The 18828-nt window shown below is 50.4% G+C and overlaps 1 protein-coding gene across 3 annotated transcripts; it reads left to right on the forward strand.

Moving 5' to 3' along the window:
• Nucleotides 1-258: 258 nt before the first annotated feature.
• Nucleotides 259-5408, forward strand: TAFA3 (TAFA chemokine like family member 3). 3 transcript variants are annotated; one of them, XM_016223459.2, is made up of 5 exons: nucleotides 259-363; nucleotides 1521-1636; nucleotides 2270-2419; nucleotides 3145-3269; nucleotides 4629-5408. In XM_016223459.2, exons 2-5 carry the CDS (start codon nucleotides 1522-1524, stop codon nucleotides 4638-4640), a joined length of 402 nt encoding a protein of 133 aa, XP_016078945.1. In that variant the 5' UTR covers nucleotides 259-363; nucleotide 1521; the 3' UTR covers nucleotides 4641-5408. The 3 variants fall into 3 exon arrangements, with proteins under 3 accessions (XP_016078945.1, XP_087683873.1, XP_087683872.1); XM_087827746.1 differs by lacking the exon at nucleotides 259-363 and having other exon boundaries at nucleotides 1572-1636; nucleotides 1801-2419; XM_087827747.1 differs by lacking the exon at nucleotides 259-363 and having other exon boundaries at nucleotides 1566-2419.
• Nucleotides 5409-18828: the final 13420 nt, after the last annotated feature.

Consider the following 18828-nt stretch of genomic DNA (forward strand, 5'->3'; position numbering starts at 1 on the left):
GCTGGTTCTTAGACACCTCCTACCATCAGCCCTGCTTTCCTCCTGGGACAGAGAAACTCCCTCAGCTACTCCTCTCAGGATAAGCACCCTGCAAGTTCCCAGAGTCTGCAAGGACCCCTGCAAATTCCCAGAGTGGGGACGAGACTGCCCCCTGCCCTGCACCTTGGGGAACAGACTCAGAATTGGGCTTTGTTTCATGCTCAGCCCACCCCCTTGCCCTCAAGGAAGCCTCCTTTTACCCCCTACAGGGCCATGTGCTCCCTCTGTCCCTTGCAACCCCCCAAGAATCCTTCCTACTTGTGTAGGTGGAGTGAGCCTGAGGCCAGTGGATGAACAGACAGAAACTGAAAGCTCCCAATAAAGGTGAGTGAGGAGACGGGGAGAATGGGGGTGAACGGAGGAGACCCAGCACCCTACCCAAGGGAGCAGCCAGGTCCTGGCATTTGGTTTGGCCTCCAGTATTCCCAGCACTGTGCTGACATCTGAGGGAGCCCAGCGATGCTCCAGGGGCCCAGCAGCTTCCAGCTGCTCTGTGCCTCAGTTTCCGTGGGACCCCCTCCATCTCTAGCCCATTCTCTGGGATGGATTTGGGGGGCCTGGACCATTGAGGATGGGGGAGGGGAAGGAAAGGGGATAAGAGCAGAAGCAAGGTGGTGCAGTAGAATTGGGGCAGGCTGCTGGGCTCCCAGGCCCTGCCACCCACCCGCTGCCTGGCCTTGGGCAAGTCATTTGACTTCTGTTAGCCTTGGTTCCATTTCTTCCTTTTTAAACTTAAATTTGCTTAAACTGAATTGCTAGTATATTCCCAAGGTTCAAAACCCAAAATGTGAAAGAATGAGAGGAACAAAAATAAGTCTCTCTCTAACTTTTTATCTCCCAGCCAGCCAGTTCCCCTTCTTGGTGGCAACCAACGTTATTAGGATTTTTATGTACATTTCCAGAGCTAGCTTATGCATATTTGAGTGAGATCATTGCCTGCCTCGGCACAGAAAGCGTTTCCTCATCTTTTTCACAGCTGCCTGGGCAGGACTGCATTTGTACAGTGCTCCCCAGTATATTTAGCCCGCCCTTGACTGATGGTTGTTTAGGTTGTGTCCAGGCTTCTTGAGTATCAGTTTGCTTATCTGTAAAATAGGTACAAATAATTTTACTTTGTAGGACAGCTGGGAAAGATTCAAGACCCTGTTTGTGAAGTGCCTGGGCCAAGTGCTCCAAAACTGGGAGTCAGCATTATCATGTCACTTTTTGTCCATGGGACAGTGTCTGGTTCGCCCTTCAAGGCCCCTTCTAAATGTCATCTTCACAAAGCTTTACAGCAGGACAGCCTCCCTTCCTGCCCCTCTTCCTGCTAGGAAAGCACTCACTATTTTCTACAATGAGTTTGGGCCAGGCTGAGAGCTGCCTGGGGACAAGGTGTGCACCCTGCCCACCTCTGTGCCTCCCAGAGTGTGTGGCACAGAGGCGGAGGGGTGGGCTTGTGCCTGGAGTTGGAGCAAGAAGGTATGTGCCTCTCTCTGCAGGATGCGTGAGAGGGCCGCGCGGAACTGGAGCACGGGTGGCTGGCTGCTGGCGCTTTGCCTGGTCTGGCTGTGGACCCTCCTGGCTTCGGCTTCCTTGCAGCCTCCAACCCCCACAGGTTTGGGGGAGGTGGCAGGGCCTGGGGAGGGGTTTGCTGGACACCACCCACCCCATTCAACAGTAGGCAGGTCTCTGAGGCAGAGTAAAATCCACAGATTCTAGGGGCTCTGGCTCCTCGCTCTGTTCTTCCCCCAGGAAACTCTGCCCCTTCTGCTGTCCTAGGCCCAAAACGTGGGCAGATCCATTGCTCACCTTCCCTTTCTGGCCCGGCCCGAAGCTGTTCTGCAGGGAGAGAGGCCCCCGGTGGGGGCTTAAGCCTAGCCTCCTGGCCTAATTCTGCGATTTTCCTTCTGGGATGGCTAAAGCCTGTGTAAGCGGATAATCCTTCCCACGCACTGTAAGCCCCGGGGCCCTTGCCCTTCTGGAGGAAGCTGGGAGGTGTCCTGTTGGTGTGGGATTTCATCCTTCTTCTGCCCAAGGGCCAGGCTCTGCCAAAGGGCAATGAGTGTGGCCTCGCTAGGGAAGCAGAAGGGACTGGAACACTGGAGCAGCAGGAAGATTTCCTCCGTTTTCTCCTCTCCTAAGCTGGGAGGAGGGGCTGGAGGGATGCCCGGGTGGGGGTCCAGGCGGGGAAGAAGGGAGCAGGGTGCAGGCCTGAGCCAGGTCCCTGATCCTGTACTGGCCCCTTCAGTCCTCGTGAAGCAGGGCACCTGCGAAGTGACAGCTTCTCACCGCTGCTGTAACAGGAATCGCGTGGAGGAACGCTCCCAGACTGTCAAGTGCTCCTGCTCCTCCGGCCAGGTGGCTGGCACCACGCGGGCAAAGCCCTCCTGCGTGGACGGTCAGTGAGAGGCTGGGACCCCGAGGGGAGGGCCTGATCAGAGAGATAAGGAGGTCTGTCTGGGCCTGGCCATCTGCTGGGGATACAGTTTCCCATCTCAGGGCTTCCATGTCGGATCTCAAATGATGGGGCAGCCTCTGGGGGAGGGCAGACGTGACCATCCCATTTCATAGATGAGAAACCTCCCTCTGGCCGGCACTCACTGCCTGGCACGCACACAGATGTGCCCCCTCATATGGATGCCCTCACACCTCCTCTCGTTCTCAAGCCGGCCTCTGCCCCCCTCCCATGGCACGTGCATGCCTTCACTCCCACCCCCTTTCCCATGGCCCCACCCATGCTCGTTTTCTCACGCTTGTGCACGCCTGCTCTGTGGACCGCCCGAACGGCTCGCACCCTTGCTCACATACACGAACTGGTATGTTGGGACTGTGCTTCGAGGCTAATGACACGGTGGCTCAACCTGAGGGTTGCCTTGGACACAGCGTCTCCTGCCTTCACCCTGTGCTGTCTTTGGTGGATGCAGGGGTCAGTGGGATTGAGGTTGACATGGTTGTGTGCCTGGGCCTTTCTGGGCGGCCCGAGTAGGGGAAAGACAGGGAAATGCAGGGCTCAAAGTCAGGGGCGTGTGCAAATGTGCACTTCATTCCGCACAGACACCCCTTGACCACACACTGTACTCGCAGAGGGCTTAGCGCTCCCCTCATTGCCTTCTGCTCCCATAGCCTCCATCGTCCTGCAGAGGTGGTGGTGCCAGATGGAGCCCTGCCTGCCCGGGGAGGAGTGCAAAGTGCTCCCGGACCTGTCAGGATGGAGCTGCAGCAGTGGGCACAAAGTCAAAACCACCAAGGTACCCAGTGGTAGACCCTTCATCCCCTTACTGTTTCCCTTTCAGCTGGGATGGAAAAGGGGGCACAGGAGCCCTGGGAGATGTCGGTGTCCTAAGGAGAGATCTGCAAACCATTTGGGCACATCTCTGGACAGTTCCCCCAGGTCTGTCTTGACTCTGGGGACTGGAGTCAGGGCCTCTGGATTTGAAATGCCATGAGTCCCGGGCAGATTTCCTGGTGCTTCATATGCCTTGGTTTCCTCCTCTGTCTGGAGTGAGTTTGCCTCCTGGAAAACGTCGGGTCCGTAGGAACAAAGTAGAGAGTTGTGACAATTATCTAGATAATTCAGAAGGGACTCTGTAGTAGCCACTCTGCCCGCCCACCCCGCCACAGGCCCCACCCCACACTCCCAGGATTCCCAACTCCCTGCGGCTCACACCTGCCTTCCTCTAGTTGAATTGCTGTGCTGTGACCCAGGAAAATTCATGGTTTGCTGCCTGCCCCGAAGAACAAGGGGTAATGAAAATTTTATCAAACTTGTCAGCAAGCCCGTGTGTGTCACGGTTAACTAGTTGTGTAGCTCTGTCGTTGCCATTTATGATGATACCGTGGGACAAGCCAGAACTCTGCCTCTGCCTTCCCTTGCCTCTGCCACACATAGCAAACAAGCAAAGCAAACAAACAAACAAAAAACACAGAAGGAAAGACTGCCTTTGGGATCCTGAAGAGAACATTTTTAGAGAGCACAAAACAGAGGGAGCTACAGCAAGAAAAAGTGTGGCCGATATAAAGGAGAGCTTTCTATCTATAGGCAGGCAAGGGAGACAGCTATTCTGAGTATATTTAAGACCAGAAGAGAGTGAGACCCCCACCTCAGAGCTGGTGACATTTGTCACTTTTTTTTTTTAAACCTTACCTGAGGATTTTTTTTATCGATTTGGGAGAGAGAGGAAGAGGGAGAGAGAGAAAGAGAAAACCTTGACGTGAGGGAGAAACATCGATCAGTTGCCTCCCTTACACTCCCCGACCAGGCATCTAACCCGCAATCTAGGTATATGCCCTGACCGGGAACCGAACCCGCAGCCTTTCTCGTATACAGGATGAGGGTCCAACCAACTGAGCCACCCAGCTGGGGCTGTCACTGTTTTGTAAGTTTGGGTTTGTAGGCTGCAGGTCACTGTGCTTGCAGTTTCAGTAACTCCCCTCAAGCACACGGTGGTGGGACCTGCCTGACTCATGTTTGCACGGGCCACCTGGCCATGCTTTCCCAGGCTGGACGTCATTAGGGAGAAGGGATGGCAGCAATGACCTCTACATGACCTGCACGTCCTGGGGGTATTTGTTCTCTTCTCTGACCTTCTCCGTTGCTTGCTCTCTAGGTGACACGGTAGCTCTTGGGGTCACAGCCTGGGCAGAACAGCTTGACTGAGCCATGGACGGAAGCTTGGTATCCAGTTTCCAGCCAGCAAATTTGGAGGTTCACCTATCTGGACACACGCCCCATGCCAAAGGCAGCATCCCTTTTCCAGGGGCATTTCAGTGAAGCCGCTCAGCGGGTATGGACAGATCTCTATCCATGTACCTAGCGTTGTGCTGAGCTCTCCTGGGGGACACAGCAGAAGGTCAAGATACAATACCTGCCCTCAAGGAAAGTCCAGTCAAGTTGGAGAGTTGATGAAAGACAATTTAGATGATTTAGTTTAAAGCATGTGGTACCAGAATGTGGCTTCTGGTCATATTGGGGGTTTGGGGATGAGACTCCCACAGCTCTTCAGCCACCCCCTGGCCACTGATAAGAGGTCACATTCACCACCCACCACTTCCCTCCCTCACATAAGTCCAGAACCCCAGCAAACTGCTAACATGTTGAAGGAAGACATGTACCCCAATGCCACACTGGCTGTCTATCTTTTGGATGGGACTGGCTTGACTTGGGGAAGGAAAGCAGAGATGAAGCCAGAATTTCCAGCAAAGCTTCTGTAGAGGTGTGGCCTGGTTTGGGCTGTTCATTGGGCAGGAGATGGCACTAAGAGAGGAACCTTAAAATCACTGCCCACCGTCCAAGCACCTTGAGTTTTTGTTTGTTTGCTTGTTTGAACAGATGAGGAAACTGAGTCCCAGAGAGGTGAGGTGACTTGCCCAAGGCCTCACAGCTTGGGCCGCCAATTCTCTAGACCACTGACCTTTTCACTTGACCTGGCTGTGGGATTCTGACCTGGGCCTTCCATGTTGCTTTTATCTCTAAAATAGGAAGCTTCAAAGAACTGGCTGGACAGCAGCAACATTTTTCTCAGAAGCTCCTATAGCAGGAACTTTTACCAAGGTCACTGTTCTCCTGTCTAAAATGAACCAGAATACTTACACACCACGATGTGGGGCCACTGGATCTCCACTCCGCCCTCAGCTCCAAAAATTCCAAACAGGCCTCACGACAGCCCAGAGATCACTCAGCCCAGTTACAGCTGGGACACTGAGCTGGAAGCCCTACTGCCGACTCTACTGACCCATCTCTTCCAGAATCCTTGGACTGTAACTCTCAGAGGCTCTGGCGCTAAGAGAGGGTCCGGGTGGGGTCCAGGCTGGTCAGTCCTTCACAGGTTCCGCAGGGCTGGATGGAACCTCTGTTGTCCAGGGTCGAGGGTTGGCACAGCCGGGCTCACACTCAGGCCTCAGGGACTGAGACACAGGCTACTTGGGGATCTCATCAGTAAGAGAACTCCAGCCTCAGTGACTGCTGGGGTCGGCTGGGATGGCCAGGACTGCAGAGCGTGGTGAGGCCCTGAGGGGAGGGGTGCCAGTAGAGACCAACCTGGGCAAATGCTGGATTCTGACCCTCAGACGATGGGTTGAGGCTGAGTCTCAGTCCCTGCCTGCTTCTCCCCCTCCCTCCTTGTGCGGTAGAACCAAGACTGTTCATCCCACTCCAGGGTTTGTCTTCTTGTTTTTGCTTTGTTTTGTCTTGGGTAATGGAGTGGACAATGATGCAGCTTCTCATTAGACTGTAAATATCAGAACTGACAACTTTGAGTCCCTGCACATAGTGGGGTTGCAGGGTAGGTTGGTCAAAGAGTAGGTCAGAGGTTCTCATCACCTTCCTCAGGGCTGGGAGTGGATTAAGGGTTAGCAAACTTTCTGGAAAGGGCCAGATGATAAATATTTGAGGCTTTGCAGGCCACATACAGTCTCTTTGGCATATTTTTCTTTGGTGGTGTTTGTTTTGTTTTTTTCTTTATTTAATTTTATTTTAATTTAATTTTATTTTATTATTACTTTTGTTTTTAACTTTTAAAAATGTAAAAACTATTCTTAGCTTGCGAGCTAAACAGAACCAGCCTCAGAACTGTTTTTAGAAGGTTGCCAACCCCAATGACCCTTTGAAGGCAGGCCATCTCATCTCTGTTGCTTAGGTCTGCTCCCCAGCCTCCTGGCCTGCCTTCTGTCAGTGGGAACCTGAGCTCGAGGTCTTGGTCAGGTTTTGTTTTTCTTCTAATGCTCCTTGAGAGATTGGTGAGTGAATTATTTAGGCTACAAACGAGACAGCTTTAGCAGAGTCAGACACTAAGAGCCTGCCCTCCTGGAGGCCAGGATGTGGGCTTCTCCACTCCCTCCCCACCCTTTGAGACTGTGTCTGGGAGGGAGGGAGGGGGCTCCAGCCCTGTGCCCATCTGCTGTGTCTACAAGCTGCTGGGCTTTGAGCTGGGGGGTGAGCCTGAGAGCGTGGGGATGCCACTGCACACATTCCACCCCCCCTGAGCTACCAACCTCCTCCAGCCCCTGCCTCAATCAAAGTCCAAGCTCCCTGACCCCCTCTGACCTCTCATCCCTGATAAAGAGACCTCTTTCCTTTGGCAAAAGCTGAAATTTGCTAATCCACTTTTTAACCCCTCAAAGTCTCCATTTCCTCCTGACCTGTCCAGATATTTATTTGCTGGGCTTTGAGGGGTGTCCTTTACATGGCCAGGAGAGAGACCGCACAGGAGGGTCCGGTGGAGAAGGGAAAACACCCCATCTCCCAACACTAGCCCCCTAGTTTCCAACTAAGTCAATACTTGTGCACATTTTATAACCAATTCAGTGGCAGTTTAGGAATGCAAATTAATTTCCCTGCAGCACAGGCATCCTGGAGTCATCTGTCTTCCTTTCCTCCCCTTAGTGGGATGAGATCCCAGGTTCCCCAAAGTTAGCTTTTGTCCCCACTGCCTCCTTAGGAAGGTTGCCAACTACAGGAGATCATGTGGCTAATTTCTGTCACCTCCTGGCAGTTCCATTAAGGTCTATGGGTGACATCCTAATTAATGGCCCCAGACAGTAGCCTAAAATCACAATCTGAGAGCTAGGAGAGATGTTAGAGATCAGATAACCAACTCCCTCATTAGACAGATGAGGGGAAGGCTCAGAGAGGTTAGGTGATTTGCTCAAAGTCACACAGCAAGCTGGTGGCATGTCCTGCACAGTGATCCAGACAAGCGCTCTTTGCACTACTGCATGTTGCCTCTTTACTCCAGTACAGATGAGGAAGCTGCAGATGAAGCCAGGATTTTAGCAAGGATGCATGTGAGACTCTCATTCCCAAATCCTCCAACGCTGTGAGTGCAACAGGACAGAACAAAGAAGAATGGGAAGGATTTAGAGATATACACACAGAGGGGAGTAGGGACAGAAAGGAGGGATTGAGATCACTCATTCAGGGCATAAAAACACCAAAGCATAGCACAAATTAATTAGAACAAAACCCATGCTGCATCCAAAACAGTCAATTTTTGTCCTTTCTGGAAGAGATGAAATAGAGCTCCTATCAACTTCTGGAAGACCTGTGAAGCCAGTCTCGAGGGCTTCTGGGTTCCTTAGAGCCTAGTGTGAGGGTCTGCAAACTAAGGCTCATTGTCCAAATCTGGCCCACTGACTTTGTAAATAAAGTTTTATTGGAACGTAACTGTGTTCACCTGCGTATTATTGTCTATGGCTACTTTCTTGCTACAACAGCAGAGCTGAGTCATTGCAAAGAGACCATATGGCCTACAAGGCCTAAAATATTTACTACTGGACCATTTATAGAAAACTTTTGCCAACCCTTGCCCTGATATTTTTATTGACTCTTTCTTGGTACAGACTGGAAAATGATGACTCTATGCTGTATTTTTGGGTTTGGGATTTTATTTTGGAGGCTATGCCTGTGTCCCCTTTAATTCCTTCCAGTGTCATTTGTGAGATCTAACCACCAAAGCAATGAAGACATAAAGATTAAGACAGAGGCCAAGAGAAACACTTGAGACAGATGAATGCTTCCCTAATATGTTGTTACACCCAGATCAGATCAGTTCATATTTTCCAAGTTCATGCAACTTCTACTTTTAAACTTTAAATAACTGCATGCACCCATGTGTAATTGTGTTTGCTCGTACGCTGCTGGTGTTTTTGTGCATCTGTGCATTTCAGTGCGGTATCTCCATGCCCATAAGCAAAACTGACATTAAAAATACATCCCTAGCTCAGTACAGTGACTGACTAGTAAGTCAGACGCCAGCCTGTACATCAGACCAGGGCACGCTGGCTGCACAAAGCCCAGCATGTTCCCACCCACCTGCTGTGACTGAGAGGGACTCTAGAACAGGGGAGGGCTCATTTCTCCCTCCCCACAGTGTGAGCAGCTGCTGGTTCGTGACTTTCTTGGGCTTGTGATATGTCACTGTGTGGGTCTGGGTATGCGTATGGGTACAGAAGCTACTGGACTTGGATGGCTGTACACATTATATTTGGAATAAGCACGTAGACTGGGCACAAGGAAGACCAGCAATGGCCTTTTGAGCCTTACATGATGTTACAAACTCCCCTTCACTCTGGCTTAGAGGAAGAGGATTCCTACCATTTCCAAAGGCTGGATTGACCTACATGCTAGGTGATTGGCAATAACACCATCATTTCTATTGGTGAATGTCCACCATATATCAAGTACCATGCTAGACTCTATATAGCGACAGTATGTTCAATAGGAGTCGTCCCATCTCAAAATTTGGACAGAGGGGAATTGCAGAAAAGAACTCCAAGAGCTTGACTTGAATTGATTGGAGTGCAGGGTGACAGAGGAACTCAGGCCTGAAAATAATCGGAAGGCGACTGGATATGGTTGTTTTGTGGGCCTGGATAGTGAGTCTTGAGAACTATCTTGGGAGTGAGCTGCACCTGCAGAGCTTAGCAGAGCATAGATGTTGTATGTTTTCCAAAGGCCAGATGTGGACTGCCCAGGAGGGCTGCCTGGAAGGGTGTCCCCCAGGTAGGGAAAGACTGCCAGAAGCCATGAGGCTAAGAGGGCATCCTAAGTGGCCAGTGAAGGAGATACCACCCACATCAAGGGACCTCTAAGTAGGAGAGTTCCAGCAACAGGTCATCTTCCAAATCAGTGACCCATATATAGTGCTATTTCTCCCATAGCTCGGATTCATGAGCAGGAAAATCAAGGGGTTGAAATGGGAATGGCTCCTCTCATCCTTACTCCTAGCGATGCACTAAGAAAAAGTTTGCTTCCCAGACTCACAACTTTGGGCTCTTCTGTTTTAGAAAACTATTTGCCCAGGTTAATTCTGTATATGTAAAATACGTTAATATCGATATCTTTCAGTGACTGTATTAGGTGAGGTGTTTGCTGAAAACAAGGGGAATATGGGGTGAACAAAAGAGAAGAAAGTTAAAAATACTAGCTTTGACCACAAGGCAAGTTAGAGGAATGAACTGCAGTCTGTAGTATTTCTTCCTTACATTAATATGAATGTATTACTTTACATATTAACCAATTATTTTCTTCCCTTTTCCCACTCTTAAAAGTGACCAGGACTATTAATTACCTGAAAGCAACCAGAAAAATATACAGAAGCTGGTCAAGATTTCACCCTGAACCATAAAAATTAGTCCACATGTTGAGGTCAAAGGTAGAAGCATGATAAAGAATACAAGTGTTTCCTGTGTGAGTCCTACCATGTCATGTTAATTCGGTAAATTGGTTTCACATACCTTGAATCAATCTCCTCAAGGCCCTGTGAGTTAAGTATTATTAACAGCAGTTTACAAATGCAGATGCTCAGAGAGGAAAAAATATCTGAGGGCCTTCAAAAGCTGTCTCACTGGTTCAGGACCAGGAAAACGCACAGGGTAAGAAAGAATTGGGGGGCAGACATTTTTAATGTGAATTGTTTCATTAAATCCTCATAACAATTCTATCAGGTAGGTATTACTCTTCTGATTTTACAGACAAGGAGTCTAAGACTCAGAGAGGTTAAGTAATTTTCCAAAGGTTACACAGTAAAAAAAAAGCAGATGAATCAGAGTGTGAACCCAGGTCTGCTCTAAAGCTCAGATCCATTCACCACACATGGGCTGTGTCCTGGCTGTCTCCTCGGGGACTGAGCTGCCCAGAGTCTAAATACTTTATAATTAATGCTTAGGGAAGTTGAGAGGGGCTAGGGGATGGACTGGTAACAAGTGCAATGATAGAGGTAAGTCCTACGTGCTATAGGAGAACCTATTTAGGAAAGAAACTAAATGCTGCATGCGGAAAAAAGTCCAAGTCTTTAGAGTTGAGTGGGAATCAGCCAGGTAAATGTGTGTTGGAAGGAACTGGACAGTAAAGGCGGAGTAGAAAAAAAAGCGTTTGCAAAGGAGTAAGGCTTGAGACAAGTTCAAGGAAATAGCTGTGGCTGGAACATAAGGGGTAAGAATAGATGGTGAGAGAGAAAGCTGAAAGCTGGCCCAGGGTGCCGAGAAGGGATTCTCATGATTAACTGGGCCCAAATTCATAACCGAGAACCCAGCAGCCATTGTTTGCAGGGGTCTGGCGCGCACACCGCACTTCGCGGAAAACCAGCGGCCGAGCAGCCAAACCTCCCGCGCTGCGCTCCTGCCGGCTGAGCCTAACCTTACAAAGGAACTGCTGGAAAGTATTTCGACTCACGGGCTGAAATCTGCCCTGTCCAATCAGAGCTGCGCAGCTATGTTTCATTTGCATAATCACCGACCAATCAGAACATGCGCTTCCAACCAATCAGGATAGTACAATGTAGACCAATCAAACTGTGCATATTTGGAGTCTTCATTTGCATAAAAATGGACCAATCAGGGACCGGGGCGGGCACTTTCTCTATATAAGCAGGCCTGCGCATCTTCTGAAGGTAGTGCACTTTCGGTTTCGTTTAGGTCCTGCGTTTCCTGGGTTTGCAAACTGTTTATTTGAATGAAGTGTCTCCTTTTAGCAGACCCCAGATTGAGGACTCTCTCGGCATTGGGTTGGTGGCAGTGACCTTTTGTTAACAGCTGTAAGGCCAGATGCCAGGATGGATTTGCACACAGGGGAACAAGTTTTGACAATGATCCAGGTAAGAATAAGACCTTGAACCAAAAGCATTGGTTGCCAGAGAGTACAAAAAGGAGAGGAAGATATTTTCAAGCTCTGAGATCTGTCTCCATTCCCTCATGGAAGCTGCCTTTTTCTCTCCCACAATCACAGAGGTATGAGTGCAGCACTGACTCCTCCATGCACAAGGCAGGTGGCTGCTTCTGTGCTGTTTGAAAGTCACTGAAAGCCAGCTTCCAAACATGCTGTCTTCTCCAGGGTCTGTAAGCCTCCACTAGGTTCCCTTTGGCAGTATTCACACAAAAGCAAACATTTCCTGAGCACTTAACTGGTGTTTTTGGTTAATCACGTTTTTAAAACTTGGCTAATGTAAGGGAAAGGCTGGGAGATGAGTTTGGATGATGACTGTGGCAGTTTCAGGGGACCAGATGCCCAGGAATTTCTGGGAAACAGGAGGCCACACTGCCTAAAACGGAAGAGCGGCTGGGATCAGGCAGGGACTCCTACCATAAATAATTCCTGCCGTTTGTTTCCCAGGAGGTTTGGGGCACAGGTCTTCCCTTTCACTCTGGTGAAGGGTCAAGTTTCTCTTTAGGCACTTGGATTCCCAGAGCCATCTTGGTATGTTCCAGTCAGAGTCTGGGTCCAGCCGAGAAGGCATGTCATGGAGCCTCTCCTTTGATGTGTTTCCCAGGAGGGTTGGGATGTGGTCGCTGAAAAGCTGCTGGTAGCTGGCCAAGCCTCACTCCGGCTGTGGGAGCAGCTCTGGGCCCCTCAGAGCTCCCCCAAATTGCAGGAGAAGCTGAGCTGCCCCAAGTCCCGCCTTGCATTCTCACTAAATGCTCATTAAAGTCTGAGCCAAGAGGAATGGCTGGACCAGGGGACTGGGAGCTTTGAATTTTCCTCCTTGGGAGTGATACCTGCCTGGGACAGTGCTCAAGGTTGGAGGGCAGAAGTTCGTTCGCTCTGTTGCTCCCACCTGGGGAGGTCTCTGTCGCCCTCCTCGCCAGCACCCACGCGCCTGCTGGGTGGCTGGCCACCAGTCAATGAGACATGCAAACGTTTGCTTTTAGTTGCTGATTTTTAAAGATTAAGCTACTTAGGAAGCAGATTGAACATCAATAATCTTTCCAGAGAAATCTTTTAATTAAGTTTACATAGGACCAACTGGTTGCAATTGCAGACAATTAGAAGACGTGAGAGAGGGACTGGAGGTGGGGGAGGGCCGTGTGCGTGTGTGTGTGTGCGCGCGCGCGCGTGTGCGGGCTGAGGGGTGTGTGCAGATTTGCGGAAGGAGGGGCGTGTCTGCGGTGAGCAGTTCCGGCAGCAGCGGCGGGATGGGAAGGGTCTGGCGGTGGCCCTCCCGGAGCCTTTAAGCCCGCAGAAGTTTGGGGGGCGGTGTCCACCAGATGCGCCTCCCAGGGCGGTCGGTGCTGCGTGGTGGGCCCGGGACGCTCATGGCGATTCTGAGTCGAGTCCCGAGTGAGGGTCCGAGGGAGGCGACACCACCGCAGAAGCCGCCCCAGAAGCCCGGCTGAGCCCCAGCGCCTGTTAGCGGCGCTCAACGGGTCGCTCGGAGCGGGTCACCCACCCCCACCCTCCTACCCCCCCCCCACCCCCACCCTCCTACCCCCCCCCCACCCCCGTCTTCCCTGCGTCCGCGGCACAGCGGAGGCCTCTCCTCTCCAAGCCGCGACCCGGCGACCGCCCTCCACGCCCCTCCCGGCGCCTGCTCGCCCCGGTGCCCGGTGCCCGGTGCCATCCAGGCTCAGGTGTAAGCGCCGGGCGTCGGGCGCGGGCCTGGAGAGCGCACAGCCCGGCGGGCTCAGGAGACACTGAGTCCGAGACGAGGCTTCTCTGTTCAGAGCTTGTTTTTTCTCATAACTGTTGCAGCGCAGTAACAAATTAACACCTGATGCGTCCTGATGCTCCTGTCTTCCAGGCGGTTCGCATTTATTGTCAGTGAAGGTTAACTTGTGCAACTTCAATATTAAAATGAGGAATTTGAGCTGCTCTTGGAAGTTGGCATGTTGATGGTTTGAGGGAAAATCCCCGTTACTCTTTTTTGCAGCTTCTGGCATTAGGAGTCTTAAAGAGGATCCTAAGATTGCACTGTTTAAAACACTGCTGCTGCTTACAACTACCAATTTGTGTGAATCAGGATTTTTGTTCTGTGTAAACAAAGTGGAGACAGAGCCAGGATACATGACTCTGACATGATCGCCCAATATTTCAATTTCAGTTTTTTCTATTCATTGAGGCAGCCTCTTGATTATTATAAATATTGCCCTTAATACAGTAATATTATAAATCTTAACTTATAAAGCACATTTATTCTTATAAATTATGCAATTATAAATTATATCAGTGAATGCAGTTATTCATACAAACAATCTATTTTATATACTGGGGCTCTGCATGAAATTGAATTTTGGAAAGAGCTCCTTTGCTCTCCCATTATCTCACTTGATCTCACAGCAGCCATGAGTCAAGGTTTTATTATTATTTCTATTTTTCAAATAAGGAAACAGGCACAGAGAGGTTAACTGACTTTCCCAAGGGAAATAAATAAGCAAACATATGAATATATAAGCCAGTAGGAGGCAGAGCTAGGGCTTGAAACCAGTTCTCCCAACTGCAAATTCAAACTTCTTCCCATTATCCCACATTGTCCCACCCTGCTCTCTGTACTTGGCACCAAGCTCCTGGCTGTGCTCACCCAGAGGGCGCTCAAGACCAGGACAGACGGAAAGTGGTCAGTGTGGGTGGAGGGTCAGAGGAAGTAGCAGTGGCTGCCTGGGAGAATTCTCCCCAGGGCCCAGAAGGCTGTTTGGGGTTGTTAGTAAGTTTTGTCCCCAGAACTTAGCAAACCCAATGCTCCATCCTGGAGTCAGGGATTTCTGCCTGCCAGGAGGCTGGGAGGAGGGAGAGGAGCCCAGTCTCTCTCAAGCCTGTCTGCAAAGGCTGCTCACTCTCACTTTGGCTAAGTGTATTTAAGGTGCCGGGAGGAACTAAAACATAAACCTCTTCCAAGGTGGGGCATTAATGCTTCCTTTGGGTTCAGAGGCTTGAGTTGAGGCAGAAAGATATGGCTTCGGCCCTTTGAAACAGCCCTTTGAAATGTGTACACCACTCCTATTCCCAAATGAGAGTCATTAGATTCACTGTGAGCCTCACTGTGAACACTCCCATCTGCGCTCGCTGGCAGGGCCTTGTTAATGGGTATGCACACCTGAAGCATCCGGTTCCAGACCTGTGGGTCCCAGGGACACACTGTAACCTTGGGGGCTTCGCCTCACTCTCCCTGCCACACGATGTTTCCTGAGTGTAATGCTCCCTCCTTCCTAGTCTTGACGTGCACTGGGAAGTCACACCCCTTCGCATGTCGCATGTGTTGTCTGTCCCACGCTAGACTGCCCTTCTCTTGGGATTACCATTGCCTGAGCGCCGCTTCCCCTCACTCCCAACCACAGGCTTTGGGGAGAGCTGCCTGCTTCCTGCAGGACCGCGGGCCCAGCCAGAGGTGACTGGCCCAGAGGCCAGCGTTCCCTCCATCCAGACACTGGAATTTGCTTGCTCATGATAGATAATAATAGCTAATATTTACTGAGCACCGTTCTAAGCACTTTAGTGATATTAACTTACCCCAATCTAATGAATTAAACACTGTTTCTAGCCTGATATGCAGATAAGGTTGAAGTAACATGTTCAAGTTTACTCGGCTAGAAAGCAGCAGAGCCAGGATTCAAACCCCCTTGTCTGGGGCCCTCCCCTCCCCTCCCTCCCTCCCTCCCCCCCGCCCTCCCCCTCTTCTCTTACCAAGTTTCAAACAGGCAGAAAGGCAGGCAGAGTATAATGAATTCTCATCACCTAGATTTAGTAGCTGTTAACATTTTGCCACATTTGCTTCATCTGTTTTGTAAAATCTCTAATAGAGAAGGACTTTAAAAAATAACATTGCCAATAGCATAATCACACTCAACTAAATTCACAGTAGTTACTTCATATTATTTACTAGTCAGTCCATATTCAATTTGTTCTGATTATATAAAGAAAGTCTTTTTACGGTTCTCTTATGCAAATGAGGATCCAAAGTTTGCATATTGCATTTGGTTGGTACATCTCCTAAGCCTCTTTTAGTCCCCCTTCCTTTTTTTCTCAAGCCATTAATTTGTCACAGTCGTTTCACTGCCTGGCGTTGACTGATTGTCTTCTCATGGTATGGTTAATGTGTTTCTCTCCTGTAAACTGGTATTTTGATCTGGAGTGATGATTAATGTAGAGACACTGTTGCTTCTCTGTTGCCCTGGGCATTCATTTGTGCATGCCAAGGTTGGCATCTTGCTGCCTAAGGATTTTAGTCTCACTGGGAAGCACGCTTACCTGGGCTCTGGGCAAGTCGGGAATGTAGGCGAGTCATTGTCCACAGAGGCAGCCCTCAGCCTGTGGACCAGGAGTCAGTGGGGAAAGCCTTAGCCGCCTCCTGCCTCCCTTGCGGTGGCTCTGACATATGTCCTACACTGCCCGCGGTCTCGTGAGGTAGAGCTGCATTGCCCACAGTGCACCTGTCTCACTTTTCTATCCTCTATTGAAGTTTTCTGGGGTCACCTCCCAAATAGACCACTTAGAGTGAATTCTAGTCTCAGCATCTGCTTCTAGGGTTACCTGAGCCAAGACAGTTAGATTCTGGCTCACATTTTTTTTGAATGAATGCCTCGAATGCATTTGCTGTGCTCCAGGCACAGTGCTAGGTGCTGGCAATACAAAGACTGCCTAGGCTAGGTGCCTGCCCTCAAGGAGTACACGGTCAAGGGGAAAAGTATGATCCCATCAGAATCCAGTGGGTTCATCGCTCACATTTCATCTGCATTTGACAGATGGAGCGACTTTGAAGGGGCAGTTTGCCCAACTTGGTAAGTGACATGACTAGAACTCACATTCAGGTCAGTGTGACTCTACACAGCATGTTTTTTCTCCTTTGGATGGCCAGAAATTCCTGCCCGTTTTGTTTCCTGGTGTTGAGGTCTTCTCAATTGCTAAAGTCACTGGCTTAGTCATAAGCGCATTCTGTCTCCCCTGGACCACTGAAATGTTCTAATAGGCCTCCTAGCCTTGCTGCCTCCAATTTGGCTCCAATTCTGCTGCCCAGGTGGTCTTGGAAAGCAACAACCAGGTCATTCTGTTCCTGCCCAGCAGGATGAGAACCACGCCGCGCAGCCAAGACCTTGAGGCTTTTCATGGCCTGATTCCAGCCCCTTTCCGGCCTCATCATTTAAGGCACATCCCATCTCCAGACTTTAGTGAGTCAGTCCCACTAAATCACCTCAGATCCCCAAACTGACATGGGGCAAGTTCCTTAACCACACTGGGCCTCATTTGTAAGATGAGGGTAACAATAAAACTACTGCACAGCGCCACGGGGAGCATTAAGTGGAAGATTATATATGTAAGGCCCTGTCTGGCATGTCCACATACCCAATAAAATGTTGTTGATTTTAATATTATTAATGTTGGGCTGCCTTCCCTCCCTCTTTGCCTAGCAAACCCTACTCATCTTTCAAAACTCACCCTCCCACCGTGCAATCTTTGCAGACATCGGAAGTAGAATAGGCCATGGCCTCTGTGTGTCCCCACTGTGCAGAGATTGATAACATTCCATTCACTCATCACTTAACCTGTCTGTCTACCCCCCGAAACTGTAAGGCCCTTGATTACGAAGACACTGTCTCATTGATCTTGTTTCCTAGAACTGAGTACAGTGCCTGGTTCCTGGTCAGTGCTCAGTAAACATTTGGCCGGTGGCTGAATGAATGAATAGCTGTCTGGGCAAAGGGAACCCAGTCACTCCCCTGACGCTGCCTGGGATCTTCCCCCTGCACCTGGGGACGCATGCCTCGCACTCCTGGCAAGGAGGTTGCTCACTCCTGACACTCCTGCTCCCAGCAGACCCCTCCACCAGCGCGGGCATCTGGCTCTGCCTGATGAAGGCTTGTGTTTGTCCTCTTTTGTGCCTCACTTCGGGGCATGAAGGAAGCAGAGGGGAGCCAGTGGGGGGAGCCAGGGTGACAAAGGGGGCCCGAGCATGCATTTTTCCACTCAGAACAGGTTAATGCATGCCTGTGCAAGTCTGAGTCAAGATGTACTGGAGTGGAAGGTGGTCCTGCATTTAGGACTAGAGGCTCCCAAGCTCTGTTGTCCTCTCCATCTCGGCTGTGTGGGGGCTGTTGCTGGGCGCTCAGGGCCACTGCTTTCTGCCTCCCACCTTCTGAGACCCAGCTGGCTTCCTTTATTCTAACTCCAGTCCCAGGGGTTGGCATAAAGTTTGTCTCTGTGGAAAGACAATGGCTTGGCGTCAGGGTGGAACCGCAGTGTGGGTCCTGACACCCTGGTGATCCAGCTGTGCGTTTAGGAGAGTCATTGCTCTTCTCTGGGTCTCAGTGTCCTAATTTGTAAATCGGGATGCAGAGACTCAGCCCTGTCTCTTTCCTGTGGCTGGTGGGAGGGAGGGATGTGATTGTGGAAATTACCTGTTTACTTTCTGAGCCTCCCACTCCATGCTCCACCGGGCCGGAGTGTGCTCCTCCCGTCATGGTGCTCTCTGCACCTGGAGGAGTCCCTGGCACAGGAGCTCGATAAAACACACAGAATAAATCTTGTAAAGCATCTCCTCAGCCCAGGTACTGCTACACGGTTATGCTTGCCTCTGCTAGGTCTGATTTATGGCCCATGAGAGGGAGAGAAAGGAACTGTGACCCTGTGCTTCCCTCCCACCACCATCTTTCCAACTGCAGGTGTGGGGGCTGTCCTGCCAGGCTCACACTTCTGTCTTTCCCATTTCTAAAGAACTTTACACTTCCATATTCATTTTCATATTTAATCGTACACCAATTGTTGAAGAAAGTTGGTCAGGTGGGGAAACGGAGGTCCAACCTGAAGTGACCGTCTCAGGTACACACTATGGGGAAACAGCTTCAGGCCCCCCCATCTCTCTGGTTTCTCTGCCCTCCATATTTTTCATGTTCTGTTCCCACCCTGCAGATGCTGTTCCCTTTATTAAGTGCTGCTTCGACTCATCTCCAGTGGCAGCTCCTCCAGGACCCCTTTCCTGGCTTTCCAAGCCTGGGTTAGAAGTCTCCTTGCTTCTCTCTCTGCATCTTGAGTTTGCCTCTCTTACAGCACAGATCCAGGTGGGGCTGCCCCTAGACCGGGAGCTCCCAGAGGGCAGGGCCTTCTCTACA

This window comes from Miniopterus natalensis, chromosome 19 (genome assembly GCF_054644295.1).
Source record: "Miniopterus natalensis isolate mMinNat1 chromosome 19, mMinNat1.hap1, whole genome shotgun sequence".
NCBI classification, from domain to species: domain Eukaryota; kingdom Metazoa; phylum Chordata; class Mammalia; order Chiroptera; family Miniopteridae; genus Miniopterus; species Miniopterus natalensis.